This window comes from Urocitellus parryii, chromosome X (genome assembly GCF_045843805.1).
Source record: "Urocitellus parryii isolate mUroPar1 chromosome X, mUroPar1.hap1, whole genome shotgun sequence".
Classification (NCBI taxonomy): Eukaryota; Metazoa; Chordata; class Mammalia; order Rodentia; family Sciuridae; genus Urocitellus; species Urocitellus parryii.
In genome coordinates, this window is record NC_135547.1 from 121,048,286 (window position 1) to 121,067,102 (window position 18,817).

Consider the following 18,817-nt stretch of genomic DNA (forward strand, 5'->3'; position numbering starts at 1 on the left):
TGCTGGTACTTCAGTGATAAACACTGTTATCAATCAAATAAATAATTTGTTTACCAAATAATATTTCTCAAAAATTGGTTAAGTACTCATACCTATAAACACACATCTAACCTTTGAATGACATGTTGAGACCAGAAGCCCAAGATGATGGTAACTAAGAGGAGTACTAATGCCCAAAGGTGGTAAAAGTCTGACTAAAAGGTGGAAATTGTTCAACAAAAATTATAGGAAGCCATTGTTTTGGACTAAGTTCCTGTGCTAGGCCCCAACAGACCAGGCTAAATATCAAAATGGAATCACTCATACTAAAGTTCCACTTGACTAAGCAGAAACAAAACTCACTTTCTGAGAAACCAGGACTAGAAAAATAATAGCCAAATTTCTCAAACAGGCCATTTTCAATTGGTATAGTAATCTAGTCTTCAGAAATGTAAAGGATTCTAGATATTGTTTTCTTATTTTTTTTTTTAAAGAGAGAGTGAGAGAGGAGAGAAAGAGAGAGAGAGAGAGAATTTTTAATATTTATTTATTTTTAGTTCTTGGTGGACACAACATCTTTGTTGGTATGTGGTGCTGAGGATGGAACCCGGGCCGCACGCATGCCAGGCGAGCACGCTACCGCTTGAGCCACATCCCCAGCCCCTGTTTTCTTATAATTACAAAACAAATTTTCTGTATAATACAATGATAATAAGTAAGTATATCATGTACTACTAATAACAAATAAAAATAAAGGCAAATACACTCATTGAGAAACCATAATGAAAGAATATTCTCATTTTAAAATAAAGTAGACCTAAAACCATGGCATTGTTCAAGCAGTAATTCTGCCTTAATTCTTTCACACAAAAAATTGTAACTTAAAGTAACCCCGTATTAACTATTCAGTTGTTTTTCTATTGTTCTGTTTCCCTGTCCCTGCCTTGCTGGGATAGTGACTTTGAAATGCTAAAAAAAAGAGAAAGAAATATATATTTAAAGATATTAAAATGAAGGTACTTAAAATAGTCTAGTTAACAATTTTTTAAAGCTAATATGTATTAAAGCAAAATATTGCCTAGATATGAACATCTTAGGGAGTCATTTGGCTGGCAATTGTCTTGGGGTTCTTTTGTATATTCAGCACGTAATCATGGCGGAAGGATGATCGGACAGTACGATTCATCAAGGGCTGAAGGGGGCGAAAGTTGTCCACCATTCTTTTCTCTTTCTCCCCCTCAGAAGTGAAAAGCAAGGTCCGAAATTGCTCAAGCTGAAAAAAAAAATTTTTGAAAAAGGACAAATAAATTTAGTAGAAATCCAGCTTTGTCTCGTGAATAAATAACTTTCATTTTTCTAATTCTAAAACATTTTGTCTCAAACTGGATTCAGAAGCAGAAGTTATTTCTAAGTAAGATACCTTCACCCTCCACAAGGAATAAAATACTATGTTTTGCCATCCTTATGTGAGAAGGTGATGAAACCAGCCATTCACTTTGAATCAGAAGACTGAGGACAAAGGCCCTGTCGCCCATATTAACCATTTATCAAAGATGAGTTACTTTATCTCTTTGATTCTCAAGAACTTAATATTTAATTGAGCAAAACAGTCAGCCAAATAATAAAGAAAGGCCTGATACATACAGTAACAGCATAAAAAGTATGTTTTTTAAAAATTTACCAAATCATTAGCATAAAATTGTGTAATTGATTGCTCACTGCAATTTGTATTGTGAGCAAAGAAATAACACATTGAGGTCTTGTGAGATGCTTCATACTGGTGCTGTCCAATAGAACTTTTTCTAATGGTAGAAATATCCTCTGCATGGTCCATCCTGGTAACCACAAGACACATATGGCTACTGAGCACTTGAAATGTGACCAGGTGACCAGTGTGAGAAACTGAATTTTTTATTTAAGTTGATTCATATTTAAATATAAGTGGCCATATGTGGCTAGTGGCTATTATGTTGGATAGTATAGCTCAATACAGAAGCAGCAACCCAAAATATTAAGGCAATATGTTGTTCTTTGATGTGGCAATAGCCCCTTGTCTTTCTTAGCAACCATGTTATAGCATACTACTTCAAGCTAGCCAGAAAATCTGTTCAGTCAATCTGGCCCACTGTGGCTACATAGAATAACCTGGGTCACAGTAAGTAAGCATGTAAAAATTTGTTTGGAGGGCTGGGGGTGTAGCTCAGTGGTAGAGCACTTGTCGAGCAAGCACAAGGTCCAACAAAAAGAAAAAGAAAAAAGAGAATTTAGTTTGTTGAAGTAAAGACTTCAGACCAAATAAAACTGAAGAAGTAGGACATGATCAGAAGCAAGTACCAACAGAGTGGTTGTACTTGCAAATTACACATATGCCTTAGGAAATTAGGAAGCTGTACAAGTAGTTAATGTTAATTTTTTATTCAGCTAATTGAAAAAGATTAGAAACAACCCAAGTACCATAAAGTAGGTAATAAAAAGTGACATGAGATCAATAAAATGGGCTAGTATATATCCATTAAAATTATATAGAAGATAATGGTTATTATCTATAAAATGTTCTGCACATCACTGAGCAAAAAGACAAGTAAAATGGTATGCACAGAATGATTCTGTTACAAAAATTACATATATTTATATAGATAAAAGACCTGCAGGATTTCCCCCAAACAATGAATAACACTGAATGGTAGGATTCCAGGTTACTAGGATTAGTTGACAGGAAATGGTTTTTTAACTGAATTTCCTGTGTTGAGATTTTATTTGAAAATTCCTTACATGGGCTACTGACCTTCTGATTTATTTATTTTTTAACTTTTTAGTGTTATGAAAATTATAAATATGAAGACTAGTAGCAGAAAATGTGTAAACCACAAAGCCTAGGCTTATGGGCAACCAAAATCTGTTATTTGTCATTTATTTATGGTGGTTTTTATATTACAGAATTTTTTAAAAATACGCAGTCTCAGTTACTAGCTGTTTTCTTTTGGACTTCTTGTTTTGTATTATAATTAGATAAAGCTTCTTTCATATGAAGGTATGAAAGGATTTTCCTATGCTTATTCTAGGATTTTTATGATGGTATTTTTTGCATTTAATAGTTTGAATGCTGGATCCAACTTTTTTCCCCCACTCATTTAACTCCTCAGTTGTTCCTTAGTAGCACTTACTGAATGCTGTATCATTTCCCCTCACTGAGCTGAGATGCTACCTTTATCCTAAAATAAATTCTCATATGTATTTGGATATAATTTTGAACTTACTGTTTTATTCCTGTGATGTCTAATTTTATGTGCCAACTTGATTGGGCCAGGGATGCCCAGATAGCTAGTTAAGCACTATTTCTGGATATGTCTGTGGGAGTGTTTTCTAAAGAAATTAAGATTTGAATTGGTGGACTGAGTGAAGCAGATAGCCTTTCCAATGTGGATGGACATCATTTAATCCACTGAGGACCTGAATAGAACAAAAAGGCATAAGGCTGAATTTGCTCTGTGACTATTTTTTTTTTTTAACTGAGACATCAATCTTATGCCTTTTGGAGCTCCTGATTCTCAGTCTCCAGACCAGGACTGGAATCTACACCATTGGCTTATCAGGTCTCAGGTCTTTGGGCTACCCTACCAGCTTTCCTGGGACTCTCAGCCTTTATAATCGAATGAGAAAATATCTTATAAATAAATCTCTATCTCCATCTCTCTGATGGTTAATCTTGGTTGTTAACTTGATGGATTGAGAGGTGCCTTGAAATTGTTAAAGCACACTCTGGGTGAATCTATGAGGGTGTTTTCAGAAATGATTGGCATGTGGGTCAGAGAACTGAGGGGGGAAGACCTACCTTGAATGTGGGTGCACCATTCAATAGACTGGGGGCCCCCAGACAGAACAAAAAGCAGTAGAAGGGGATGCTCATAAGCTCACATTTGTGCAAGCTCCATTCTCCTACAGTGGATGTAGTTTTTGATGCTGCCATTGCTGTGAATATGGCTCCAGATTTTTCAGGTTTTGAACATGGACTTATACTAATGACTTTCCAGGGAGCTCCCAGGCCTTCAGCCTCAGATTGAGGCTGCATCGTTGTTCCTTCTGGTTCTGAGACTTCCAATTTCTTAGACTGAGTAGTTACTGATTTCCTCAGTTTTCCAGCCTGCATCCAGCTTCTGATCATGTAAGCCAATCTAATAAATCTCCTCTTATATATACATTCTATTCTGTTTTTCTAGAGGACCCCAATACTAATTCATCCTCCCCACCATTGGTTCTGTTTCTCTGCAGATTCCTAGCACACTTCACTTAACTGTTCTTTTTATTCATGCATCAGTACTATAGTATTTAATTTTTGAGTCTTTATAATTTTGTGAATGTAATCATTCCTCATTTTCTCTTTTAGAATTTTCCCTGGTTATTTATACTTATCTGTTTTTACTTGAATTTAGAAGTAACATACCTATTTAAAATTTTATTGGTATAGGGACTGGGGTTGTGGCTCAGTGGTAGAGCACTTGCCTAGCACATGTGAGGCACTGGGTTTGATCTTCAGCACCACATAAAAATAAATAAATAAAATAAAGGTATTGTGTCCATCTACAACTAAAATTTTTATTGGTATATTTATTGAGACTATGTTAAGTTTATGGAGAATAAACAATTCATGAAGAATAACAACTTCAGGAGAATAGATAGCAAAGGTGTTTTTATGATATCTTCCTGTCCAATAATATAGAGTGAATTTTACTAACTCATCTTCTTTGTGTCCTGCAGGAATATTTTAAGTTTTCTTATTGAATTCTCTTCTTAAACTTATTGCAAAGTATTTTATATTTTAAAATAATTTAAACATTATTTTATAATGTTTCTATTATAAATAGGGTTCTTTCTTCCATTATATCTTTTAACTAATTGTGATTTACATATTTCAAATATATTTTTTATTTATATAAATTAATATGGTAGGGGCTGGGGTTGTGGCTCAGTGGTAGAGCATTCACCTACTATGCATAAGGCACTGGGTTCAATACTCAGTACCACACAGGGTAAAAATGGGAGTTCATAATCTGCTTGAATCAAATGTATGAAATATGATATGTAAAGAGCTTTGTAATGTTTCGAACAATAATAAAAAATAAATAAAAATAAAATAAAATAAAGGTATTGTGTCCATCTATAACTTAAAAAATGTAAAAAAAATTAATATTGTACTCCAGTAATCACCAAATTAACTTATATTTTGTAGTATATTTTATTGTTTCTCCTATTTTTTAAAATTTTCTCATCTAATTGTATTAGCTACTTCTAGAACATTTTTTTTTAAGAGACAGGGTCTTGCTTTGTTTCCCATAGCTGGCCCAAAATTCCTGGGCTCAAGAGATTCCCCTGCCTAAGCCTTAGGTGGGTCAACAGACACACACCACTAAACCCTGCTAATTCCAGAATATAATTTAATATAAAATTTAATATTGGAATAATCCTCTCTATATTAAACATACTATAGTTGGTCCTCTGAATTCATGAATTCCACATTTGTGGATTCTTCCAACTGTGGATCAAAAGTATTGGGGGAAAAAAATTGCACCTGTCCTGATCATGTACAGACTTTTTTCTTGTCATTATTCCCTAAACAATACATTATAACAACCATGTACATAGGATATACATTGTAGTATGAGTACTCTAGAGATGATTAAAGTATACAGGATGATGTATGTAGGTCACATGCAAATATTATGCCATTCCATGTAAGGGCTTGAGCATCTGTAGATTTTGGTATCTGTGGGGAGTCTTAATCCTCTGCAGATACCAAGTGACAACTGTATTTACTTTCCTTTCTTTTGTTTTCTTTTTGTTCCTTCAGTGCTGGAGATGAAACCCAGGGCCTCACTCATATTAGGTATATGTTCTACCACTGAACCACATCCCTAGCTCTGTTCAAATTTACTTTTAAACTGAGATTAATCTCTTTTATCATATTAAGTAAGTCTCTATTCATTTCTATTTTATTAAAAATTATTTAAAACTGTCAGGTGGAGTGGGGTAGGGTTGTGGCTCAGTGGTAGAACACTTGCCTAGCACGTGTGAGGCACTGGGTTCAATTCTCAGCACTTTATACAAATAAATAAAATAAAGGTCCATCAACAACTAAAAAGATATTAAAAAAAAACTGCCAAGTACAGTGGCATATGCCTGTAATCCCAGTTATTTGGGAAGCTCAGGCAGGAGGATTGCACGTTCAAGGCCAGCCTGGGCAACTTAGTCAGACCCTGTTTCAAAATAAGTATAAAAGGCCAGGGATATAGCTCAGTGGTAGAGCATCCCTGGGTTCAATCCGAAGTAATGTAGAATAAATAAATACTGAATAGAAAAATTTACAAATGTCTATTAAGAATCTATAGAACCCAGGTGTGGTGGAGCATGCCTGTAGTCCCAGCAACTGGAGAGGCTAAGACAGGAGGACCGCAAATTCAAGGCCAGTCTCAGTAACTAAGTGAGGCCCTAAGCAACTTAGAGAGACCCTGTTTCTAAATAAAAAAATAAAAAGGGCTGGGGATACAGCTCAGTGGTAAAGTACCTCTGGGTTCAATCCCCAGTACAAAAAAATAAAAAAAGAATCTATGGAAATAACATGACTTTTAAACATTAGATTCACTGATATAATGAATTATATTAATATCATTCATAATGAATCATTCTTCCTACATTACTACAATATACACGACTTGGACAAAGTATGTAGTTCTTCTAATGTATTGGTAGATTTTTATTTTGGATTCTATTTCTAATATTTTAGGGCTTTTTTTGTTTGTTTGTTGTTTTTTAGCTTGTGTGTTCTTCAGAGATACCAATTCAGAGTTTACTCTTGAGGAAGGGTCCAATTTTCAATGGATGTTAATATTGGTAATCCTGACTTCATAAAAAAAGAGTTTAGAAGGCTTTTTTTGTGAAAATGGTTTATAGTCAATTTTTTAAAATCCCATAAAGCAATTATGAGCAAATACTATTTTACTTTAGTTATAATATGAATTAAACAGGATTCTGTTTATCGACATAGTAGCTACCACTCAAACTTATTTTCTAGGGAAAAAAATTAGTCCCAGGTTTTTTTTTTTTTTTTAAAGAGAGAGTGAGAGAAGAGAGAGAGAGAGAGAATTTTTAACATTTATTTTTTAGTTCTCGGCGGACACATCTTTGTTTGTATGTGGTGCTGAGGATCGAACCCGGGTCGCACGCATGCCAGGCGAGCGCGCTACCGCTGAGCCACATCTCCAGCCCCAATCCCAGGTTTAAAACAAGTAACTTACATTAAAATTCTTGGACAGTCATTGTTAGATTCTTTTTATCTTGCGATTCTATTGCAAAATTCCCTTAAGAATTTTAAAGATCTTTGAATATATCTCATTGCCAGCCTCCATTCTTCCTTTTAAATGGGTCTTGAATTTATATAGAGATTCATGCTCTCTATAAAATGCACAATGTATAAAACATAGGTAATTGTTAAATACAGAAGCAAGCAGCTTATGTTCTTCCTTGTTTGAACTCTTCTTTCAAATTAATCTGAAGCATTTCCTAAATCATATCCAAATTAAGATACGGTATTAAAACTGTCAAAGTTTGAACCCAACCTTTTTTTTTAGACAGGCAAACTAGGGTCTCCACAGATGGAAAACGTGAAAACAACATACCTGATCATGATCAACCTCTACTGGCTGCTTCTTAATGATCCAGGTGACAGACTCAGAGAGGGGAGGGGTAGTCAGAGACCCAGAGTATGTCCAGTAATCCGGGCAGGCAGGCATCATGCAGGAAGGGTCAAATGACCCAAATTCCACAAGGGTGTCCTGGCCATGAGAAGAAGTTACCCAGCTATTATTCAGTAGTAAAAACCACTCAGGAATTAGAAAATCACTGAGGCAATGATTCTCAGGGGGTCTGGGAACCAGCAGTGGTCCCAGGGAGCTCCAGGCACCCTGGGCAGCTTTCTGCTTAACACAGAATCATGTCCAGGCTTTGTTTCCACAATCAACTGTGTATTTCTGATATTTCTTAGTGGGAGAACAGTCAGAACCATTGTCTCCCTCAATTTTGATGAGCCTATAGCAGGTGGTCCCCTCTGTTATTGGGAGATCTTAGGTAGTGACTGCTGCATAAACAAGGAGACTTCTCCTATTCAAGACAGACTAATGCAGTTTAAATCAGGAGGAGCCAGAATCCTGGACTGAGGAGAGAGGGAAAGAGAGAGAGGGGATGGAAAGGGGGAGAGATGGAAAATGAGGGAGGGAAAGAGGAGAAGAGAGGAATGATAAACAGACTTCCAGGGAGCAGATCTTTGGGGTGATGAATGTGGAGGACTTCATCTTGGGGACTGGACAAGGGACAAGGATAATTGTTCTTTACAGCCAGACAAATCAAGTCTCTAAAGGACTTTTCTTGCTCCTTCCCTGTGGATGTGACTATAGAAAAGAAGACTGCTCATCTGGGTGTTTTCACAAGGACTTGCAAGGAGTTGGTGTCAAGAACAAAGGAGGGGAAAGTAGTATGTTCATAAGTCCAGAGTCCCAAGCAGCATGGCAGCAAAACTAGAGAGCTCAATGCCCATCAATGCAGTCACGTCTGTGCCCTGCAGTGGGACCCAGGGCCAGGGGCTCTTAACACAAGCATCATAAATGCCAAGTTCCCTACCTCGGCAGTGTTGAAGGAGAACCTGAACATAGGTCACCTAATTACACTTCCTGGTACAAAGGGCCTATTAATGTCTCCACTCTGAGATTGGAAAATAAAGTATATTTCAAGTGAGCCAGAAAAAAATATTACCTTATGCTTAATTGATGGCAAAGAATCCACCAACTTCTGTAGCTCTTTATGATGTTTGCCTAGCTAAAGAACAAAGACAAAAATATTAATAACAACAGACATCTCGCTGTAGAAACTGTAACAGAATGGGAATTAAAATTAACCACCTGATGATTACATATAAATAAACCACAGGACTGAAACTAGACTTAAGCTGATAATTGAGAATGTTATAAACATCACTGAATTCAATTAGATACAAAACAAATGAGTAGGCTGTTTGCTGAAAGGCCAGGTGCCTGCAGGGAAAGGTGCCTCCAGGCCCTATTAAGTATCAGATCTTACATTAAAATTTAAATTAATTAAAATTAGAAATTATTCTGCACTTGCACTAACTACGTTTCAAGGGTTCAATTGACACAGATGGCTTGTGATTCTAGTACTGTGCACTTTTATATCATTTGAAACATATTCATAATAACCTTGTGTTTTAAGCATTGTTTATTTTACCAGACTATTGACCCTAATACTCTTAAAATAAATAACTTATATTGTAATGTTCTAACTTTTTAATTTTTTTTGATTTTTAAAATATTTTGAGTTGTAGATGTTATTTATTTATTTTTATGTGTTACTGAGTCTCAAACCCAGTGCCTCACACATACTAGGCAAAAGCTCTACCGGTGAGCCCTCTTTTTTATTTTTGGTTACTGGGATTGAACCCAGAAGTGCTTAACCACTGATCCGCACCAAAGCCCTTTTATTTTATTTTATTTTTTGGTGGGGGGTACTAGGGATTGAGCTCAGGAGCAGTCAACCACTGAGCCATACCCGTAGCCTTATTTTGTATTTTATTTAGAGACAGGGTCTTGGTGAATTGCTTAGTGCCTCAATTTTTTGCTGAGGCTGGCTTTAAACTTGTGATCCTCTTACCTCAGCCTCCAGAGTTTTTGGGATTACAGGTATGCACCACAGTGCCCAGTTATTTTTAAATTTTATTATTATTATTATTATTATTTTAGTACTGGCCACTTAACCACTGAGCCACATTCCCAGCCCTTTTTTAATATTTTTTATTTAGAAACAGGGTATTCCTAAGTTGCTTAAGGCCTCGCTAAGTTGCTGAGGCTAGCTTTGAAATTGTTATCCTCTTTCCTCAGCCTCCAGAGCTATTGGGATTATAGGCATGCACTACAGTGCCCGGCTATCTTTGCATTTCTTGGGTACAAGAAGACATCATTTAAAGTTAATAAGGTTTTTTTTTTTTTTTTGGTGTGTTTATTACCTTTAAAAATACTCCTATCACAGCCAAACCATTTTCTTCCAGCGCAGCATCCTCGAAGGTTTCAAACTTGACTGCATTCCAATGTACCAAGTGCAGCTGGAACATCGTTAAAAGTGAGTTTAACATATAACCCTACAGGATCATTCCCAAATAAACTGTCAACCTCTTTCAACATACACATTTAATCATGTTTCTTCATCCCAAATAAAGCTACTGAGAAAAGCATATGACAATTGTGTATAAAATGAGATATTGAAAACAGGGAAAATTTAGGCAAGAACAATTAATATCACTTTGGAAGAGAAAGATTTATTAATGGAGAAAAATAGATTCACATAGCAAAGTACCATTTTAGTAAGGAATCAACATTTGTTCATTCCCATCTTGATTTGCATGAAATACTAATATCTAAAATCTATTTGCATCTAAGGGAGAGAAGCTGTTTATATACTAACAGAAAGAGATCCTCCCTATGGAAATTAGACAGGAGTTGAAGACAGATTTCTTCTTGGCAGGATAACCATTTGCAATGTGTTTTCTTTTTTCTTTGGGGTGGGGATGGGGGGGGGGCGATACTGAGGACTGAACACCCAGGGCCTTGTGCCCGCGAGGCAAGCACTCTACCAACTGAGCTATATCCCCAGCCCATGTTTTCATTTTTAACATAACATTTCAAACAGAATTAGGGGGAAAGTTGTAAGAAGAAATTCAATTTCCTTATGCTCTCTTTATATTTTCTTATAAATCATTCCTCATGTATCATTCATGAATATGACTGCATTATCACCCAGCCTCCAAATGAGACACCTCAAGGTCAGAGTTAACTTTGTCATCTTTTCTCCTGAAGAGGATCCCATAAACATCCAGGTCCTAGTGCTTTTATTTCAGAAATGTTCAATAAATTTTTTTCTTTCTATTTCTATTGTGATAGACTTCATTTAGGCCCCACATTTCTCATTTGGATTAATCCAACCTGTGGCTGTGCATTGTTTCCTGGATTAGTACTTTACACAATAGTTTGAGCCTAGTTTAGAATTCTGGAAGAATTCAGTTTCAGGATTTGTTTGTTTATTTTGGTTTGTGGTACAGGAAATTGAACCCAGAGGCACTCTACCACCGAGCTAATCCTCAGTCCTATTTATTTATTTATTTATTTATTTTGGTGCTGGAGATTGAACCCAGTGCCTCTTTACCACTGAGCTACATTCCCAACACTTTTTATTTTTTATTTTGAGACAGGGTCTCACTAAATTGCTGAGGCTGACCTCATACTTGTGATTCCCCTGCCTCAGACTCCCAACTCACTGGAATTACAGACATGCACCAGTGTGCCCAGCTCATCTTTTTATTGTTTATTTTTAAATAGGATCTCAATTAATTGCTGAGGGTATTGTTAAATTGCCCAGGTTGGCCTTGAACTCACAATCCTCCTGCCTCAGCCTACCAAGTAGCTGGGATTACAGGTGTGTGATACCATGTCAGACAGTTTCAGAATATTAAGGTTCATTTCAACCATTTTATTTCAGATGTATGTAATTTTTACATGTCTAGGCTAGAAATGATCAAATATGCCCCTGATTGAGTTATGTAGCATTTATAGGAACAACCTCATTCTTTCCTCTAACTTCTTAGAACTAGAAATGTTAGAACTATCCCCACTTCTCCACAGTTGTCCCAGTTCCTGACCTTCTCAACCTACCTCTGCTGGGTAGCATTTGCTGTCCACAGTGTGCTCAGAGCCCCAGGCATCAATTGCCCCCCAGTGAAAATGGAACTGCTTCAGTCTGTAGATGTGTTCCAGGGGTCCTCCTTCAATCACTGAAATGGAACATCCAACAATTCAGGGGATAGTTATTTACACTGTGGGGAAAAGGCTGAACCTGCAGGTGGACCATCTTTGTGAACTGTCTGAAATGGAGTACACCATATTATATACAAGTATTTATAACTTGATTTCCATGCAGTCAATACATGTATAAGGGCAAGATCAAATGGCATTAAGATTTAACCAGCAAAGCTACATGCAACTGTTAAGGCCAATTTTTGACTCATTTCTATATGCAAGTTTCTCTTAGCATATTTATTCAATCCAATCTGATAAAACAAATACAGTGACAAAAGATACTCTCTTTTTTATGCAATAACAATTTGCTTTTTAACTTTTGGAGATATTAATATTTCTTTTCCTTTCACAGAAATGAAATAGGAAATTTACAAGTCAAAAATGATTGCCTAGGGGGCTGGCCAGGGCTATGGCTCAGTGGTGGAGTGCTTGCCTAGCATGTGTGAGGCACTGGGTTCAATCCTCAGCACCCCATAAAAATAAATAAAGGTATTGTGTCCATCTACAACTAAAAAAATATTTTAAAAAGTGATTGCCCAGGAGATGTTGGCCAAAGAGTATACAGTTTCAGTGAAATAGGAGGAACAATTTCTCAAGATCTATTTCACAGTGTGGTTACCACAGTTAATAATAATGTATTGTGTATTTCAAAATTTCTAAAAGTAAATTTTAAAATGTTCTCACTACAAAAAAAAAAAAAAAAAAGAGTAAGTGGAGCTGGGGGTAGAGCACTTGCCCAGTACATGTGAAGTACAGGGTTCAATCCTCAGTACCACATTAAAAATAAATAAATAAAATAAAGGTATTATGTCCATCTACAACTAAAAAAAAAAGGAGTAAGTATGTGAAGTGATGGATATGTTAATTAGCTTGATATAACATCACACAATGTATACATATATCAAAACATCACATGTGGCCTAGAGGTACATGCCTATAATCCTAGGTACATGGGAGGCTGATGTAGGAGGATCACAAGTTGGAGATCAGCCTGGGCAAGTTAGCTATACCCTATCTTAAAATAACAAAAGGCTGGGAATGTAGCTCAGTGGTAGAGAGCTTGCTTAGCATGTCATGTGCAAGGCTCTGGGTTCAATCCCCAGCACCACACACACACACACACACAAATAGCATCACACTGTACCTCATAAATACACATAACTATTGTCAATTAAAAAACACAAAAATTATCATTCATCTTCCTTTGAAGAGAGTGAACAATGTGAACCATTTATACACTTTACTGCAGCCTTTATGGGGTTGAATAATTAATATGCCAAACAAGACTACTTTTCTGGAACTGGTAAAATCAATACAGTATAGAGAAAATAAATATTCAGAAAAAGTAAGCTGTTAAAGTCACCTTAGACTTTGAGTCGTGCTGATTTTTCCCCCTTGAATTTTCTAATGCATATTAGTTCCTCATTTCCTCTCTCTGACCAGACCCTGGCAATATCTGTACACAGTCAAACCAATATAGCATCATTAAAATCATCCATCCTATTCATCTTAATGATCCTCAGTTGAATTTTATGTACACAAATGATCAAGTACAGAAATCCCAAGGCCTAAATAACACTGAAATGAAATGGTCTGCTATGTACCTTACTGACTTTGAAAAATTCTTACATAATTTCCTCTAAAAATCAGTTTTGTAAGAGGCAAATGAAGACACCAATGACTTCTTCTTTTTAGGGGGCAGGAGAGATGCAGAGAATAATACCACATGATTCACTAGGTAATAGAAGAATAGTACTAAAATGAAATGAAGTCAAAATAAAATATCTGTCAAAAAAAATCTTACTTTTCTACACGAACTCCAAATAGAATGATTTTGGCAAATACTGAATCCAATCTGTTGAACAAAATTGAAATTCTGGTCTCAGGTTAAGGGCCAGCCCTCCTCTCCTGTCCCTAGAACAATCCTGACAACATCTTCTAGATCCTTACTGTGTGTCTCCTCCAAAGATGATAAACAGGGCAAAGAGAAGATGTCACCAACAGGTGGCTGAGGGACAGAATTGGTCTTCCGGTGAGTTTTGATTCACCTACATAGTGTTGGTGGTGCACAAGCTACTAAACAAATTTTAATAAAATTAGTTGCCAACGTTTAATGCTGGCCAATCTAGGTTTCCAACTTCATTTATGAGAATTAAATGCCATGGCCATGGTGGGAACACAATCCCCCGGGGCTACAGGGTTGGCAGAGGAAATGGATACCCCCTTAAGTAGGCCACCAGTTGTTCACCATGGTCACCTCTGCCATTTCCCTCATTCCCAGTCTCACTCATTCTCATTCCCTCCCTGGACTGTAGGTACAACTGCATTTGTGATCCCTGGGAGATAAAAGGTTAGTGGTTCAGCATCTGACTTTGGCACTTGCTACCTGGAAAAGTTAAGTCCCTACCATGTGCTGGGTATCATACCTATATAAATTGTACTAGGGGAGAGATGAGACAGTGTAGTATTCTTCTGTGGAATGTGGCTAAGAGCACACACTTTGTAGGAAAAAGCCCTGTTTCAGTGAATTGGCTATGTGTCATTTGCCACATGTGCCAGCAGCTTCTAACTCAATGCCCAGTGATCCCCATTCCCTGGTATTCACAACCTTATATAATCTCCTCCCCTGGATGTGACCTGGACCTCAGACTTGCTTCCTACGGGCAAAAGTAAGAGGATGTCTCTTTTGGGGATGAGCTTTCAAAAAAGACTGGCTTCTGTTCTGCTTGCCCTCTCTGACCTTCCCCCATTTGCTTGCTTGTCCTATGGAGAAGCCTGTAAAGTAAGGAAATGAGGGTGGACTTCAGCCATCAGCCACCCAGGAATGGAGGTTCTGAAAGAAACAGAACCAAGCTAACAGGCACCTGAGTAAGTTTGCAAGAGGATCGTTTGCCTGAGAAGCCTTGAGATAAGATCCTAACCAAAACTGATAACTTGATCACAGCCCTATGAGAAACTCAGAGCCAGAACACCCAGATAAATTGCTCCCAGATTCCTACTCTATGAGCATGGTCTACAAAATTCACCATGAATCAGCTCTTGCCTGCCTCTGGCCCTGCTCTCTGTCACCTCCTTCTTACACATTAAATCACAGTAACACCTAACACAAGGATCACATCACCTCTCACTTCTACCTCCATGTCGATCACCCAGATGTCACCTCTATCAAGAACCTTTCTCCCCAGACTCATGTGTACACCTCCGCCGTAGCACTTAGCACTTTGCAATGGCATCATCTCTCCTAGGGTCTGTCTCCTCATCACACTTATAAGCTCCTTAAAGGCAGGGTCCATAACCTCTTCCTCTTTCTATTCTGAGTACAGTGTCTGGCACTTAGTAGATTCACAATAAAACGAGGAACTAAAGAAATAGACTGTCAAGTGGCTGTCACTGGTAACTGGGATATCACTGGTAACCTCAACAAATGGGAAGGGAAAGGGTGGGGTTGGGTATAGCAGATGAGTGGAAGAGGGAAAGTATTGTCACCTGGAATAAGACAGAGAAGAAAGAAGATAGTAAATCAGAGAGGAAAACAAGACAGGTGTGGTGGTGCACACCTGTAATACCAGCAACCTGGGAGGCTGAGGCAGGAGGATTGCAAGTTAGAGGCCAGACAAGGCAACTTATGGAGGCCCTGTCTCAAAATTAAAAAGAAAAGGCTGGGCATGTGGTAGAGCACCTCTGGGTTCAATCCCCAGTACCAAAAAAAAAAAAAAAAAAAAAAAAGAAAAAGAAAGAAAGAAAAAGAAGAGAACAGTCAAACAACATAGCAAATGTGTATTTGACATTGGTATTTTGTTATTTCTGTGCTCTAAGATGAGAAACAATTAAACTTATAAAGAATTTTAGGTAACAAAAATAAAACATCTGGGGTCTGGGGTTGTGGCCTAGTGGTAGAGTGCTCACTTAGGACCTGAGTTCGATCCTCAGCACTGCATAAAAATGTAAATAAAAAAAATAAAAAGGTATTGTGTCCAACTACAACTAAAAAATAGATATTTTTAAAAAAATAATAAAATAAAATATATAACATGGAGCATGTTATGTAAAATTACAATACATCAATAAAAAGTATGGGGGAAAAAAATAACATGGAGTCTGGCTCCCAGCAAGCAATCTCTATAATATTCACTCCCTTCTTTTGCATTTCAATGTGCAAGTCAAGGAGCTAGCAGAGACATGATCAAGAGAAAGGGAACACACAGAACCCATACAAATAAAAGCAAAAGGCTGGGCATTTACCCTTGGAATCCCAACAGCTCCAGAGGCTGAGGCAGGAGGATTGCAGGTTCAAAGTCAGCCTCAGAAATTAGTGAGGCTACAAGCAATCTAGTGAGACTCTGTCTCGAAATAAAAAAATAAAATAAAATAAAAAGGATTGTGGATGTGACTCAGTGGTTAAATGTCCTTGAGTTCAATTCCTGGTACTAAAAAAAAAAAAAAGACAAACAAAGAACAACAAAAATGAGTAAGTGCAGGAAGTGGGCATGAAAACTCTTTAGGGGTGATGAAAACATTCTAAAATGGGATTGTAATGATGTTTGCTCAACTCTGTAAATTTACCAAAAAAAATTATATTTTTAAGTAAATATAGAACCAAAAATGGGGCAGGAGAACTTAAAATTTTTATGAAAGCATTCTTACTAGGTTCACTGCCTGCCTATGATCCCCTATAAAAGCATGGAGTGAAGCAGGTTGAAATAGGAAACACCCTTAGGAGGAGAACAAAGGGACTCTCCTCTCCTCTCCTTCTATTTAATGCCTTTTGACTGTCAATAAAAGGAATTTCAGGAAAAGTGATAATTTACAGGGTCAACCATGTTAGCCCAGGGATAGTTTATTGCCCTTCCCTATAATATTTTCTTATTTCTCACATGCACTTATTAAAATCAGTAATTGTGTCCTATTCTGGGGAACCAGATAACAAAACAATAACCAGAAGAGAGTGACATGAGACATGCACATACCTTATTAGAAATCTGTTAATATCTCTAAGAGAGATTGTGTTGTTTCCACTTTCATTCCAGATTTTAGTTATTCGAGTCTTCTTTCTTTCTCTCTCTCTCCTGTTTTTTCTTTGGTCCACCTAACTAAAGGTTTGTCAACTCTGTAGATCTTTCCAAAGAACCAACTTTCAATTTTATCGATTTCTGCTCTATTCTTAATTATTATTTCCTTCTTCATTGCTTTGGATTTAGTTTGCTCTTCTCTTTATAGTTTCTTAAGATGGAAAGCTAGGTTACTGATTTGAGAAATTTCTTCTTCTCTGTTACATGCATTTTCATCTATAAATTTCCCTCGAAGCACTGCTTTAGCCGCATTCCATAAGGTTTGTTATAAAGCTTTTGTTACAAACCTTTCCTGACTCATTTTCCTTCACTTTATTCCAGATCTTTATAAAGCACGCAGTAGTAGCACATTTCTTAGGGTTGGTTTGTTGGTTTTTGTTGTTTTTTTGAAACTCATAGACATTGATATTTGTTAGATTCTTCCTTTTCTAGAATTGTTCCTTCCTTCTCTTCATTTCTAGGATGTCTTTGCTTTCTTTTTTAATTTTTATATTTTTCTTGTTCTCCCCACCCCCGGCTATTGATTGTTTTGCAACTGCATGGAGAAATAGTAGTGAAGAAAAAGCAGGAAATAAGAGGCAGTCACTGAAAGGAAAAAAGAGATGGAGAAAGGCACTTACTGGTGTCCTATAGAAAATAATTATTAAAGCATAATAAAATGGGACTATCAGTTTTAGTTCATTCAGACCAAACAAGTAAAAAATTATCAAACTCTCTACAATTTTTCTTACACATTTTGTAAAAAAAATTTTTTTAATGAAATTCATTTCATGTAGGGAAGGTAGGATGAAGAGAAGACTAAGGTTTTTAAAAGATCTATTATTGATGAAAATATTTGTTATCCATTAGAAAATTTTTATGCAAATGGATGGATAAGAATCCTTAAATCAATTGGGTGCAGTATACCTATAATTCCAGCTACTCAGAAGGCTGAGACAGGAGGATCCCAAATTCAAGACCAGCCTGAGAAACTTAGTGAGATCTTGTCTCAAAATAAAATAAAAAGTGCTGTAGTTCAGTACTAGAGTGCTTGCCTTGCATGCATGAAGCCCTGGGTTTGATCCATATACCACACACACAGAAAATAATCTTAAATCTATTATTCAAAAGAAAAAGAGACTGAAAAATAAAACAAACAGATGTTTACCTAGAAAGCTCTCAAGAAACCCATTAAACAACTTCCTAAAATTTCTAACTCGGTGTAGCAATGGTATATTGGCAATACAAGGTCCCTAAACTATCAAGGGCTTTAAAAGCTGAACAACACCTAGGATCCTCAGAAGAAAAGAAAGAAGATTATCACGGACCTAGATAGGTCTGAGACTTAAAGGAACTACTATGCATACAGAATGAATGTATGAGAGTTGGTGTTCCATAGTTGGGTCTATCAATTTGTTTTAGTCAGCAATTTTGCTGCTGTGACTAAAAGACCTGAGCAGCACAATTGTAGAGGAGGAAAAGTTTATTTGAGGGCCCACAGTTTTTAGTCCATAGAAGGCTGGCTCCATTCCTCAGGGCTCAAAGTGAGGCAAAACATCATGGCTTGAGAGTGTGGTAGAGGAAGCAGCTCACATGATGATGAGTATGCACAGAGAGAGAGACTCCACTCACCAGATACAAATATACAGAGCCACGCCCCCAATGACCCACCTCCTACAGCCACACCACACCCTGCCCACCTTCAGTTACCACTCGGTTAATCCCATCAGGGGATTAATTCACTGATTGGGATAAGGCTTTCACAACCCAATCATTTCTCCTCTGAACCTTCTTGCATTGCCTCACACATGGCTTTTGGTGGATACCTCACATCCAAACTACAACACAATTAGTTTAGGTCTGGCAGGGGTAATGTTAAGAGTT

General features: G+C 37.0%; 1 protein-coding gene across 2 annotated transcripts in view; it reads right to left on the reverse strand.

Moving 5' to 3' along the window:
* Positions 1–657: 657 nt before the first annotated feature.
* The window catches only part of Ca5b (carbonic anhydrase 5B), a 43,192-nt gene continuing 25,032 nt past the window's right edge, over positions 658–18,817 (reverse strand). For both annotated transcript variants that reach the window (XM_026396739.2, XM_026396740.2), the window contains exons 4-8: positions 11,742–11,860; positions 10,043–10,138; positions 8,779–8,841; positions 7,650–7,805; positions 658–1,252 (exon numbers count right to left, since the gene is read on the reverse strand). In XM_026396739.2, the coding sequence (XP_026252524.1) occupies positions 1,073–1,252; positions 7,650–7,805; positions 8,779–8,841; positions 10,043–10,138; positions 11,742–11,860 (614 nt within the window). In that variant the 3' untranslated portion in view covers positions 658–1,072. The remainder of the gene's footprint in view (positions 1,253–7,649; positions 7,806–8,778; positions 8,842–10,042; positions 10,139–11,741; positions 11,861–18,817) is intronic.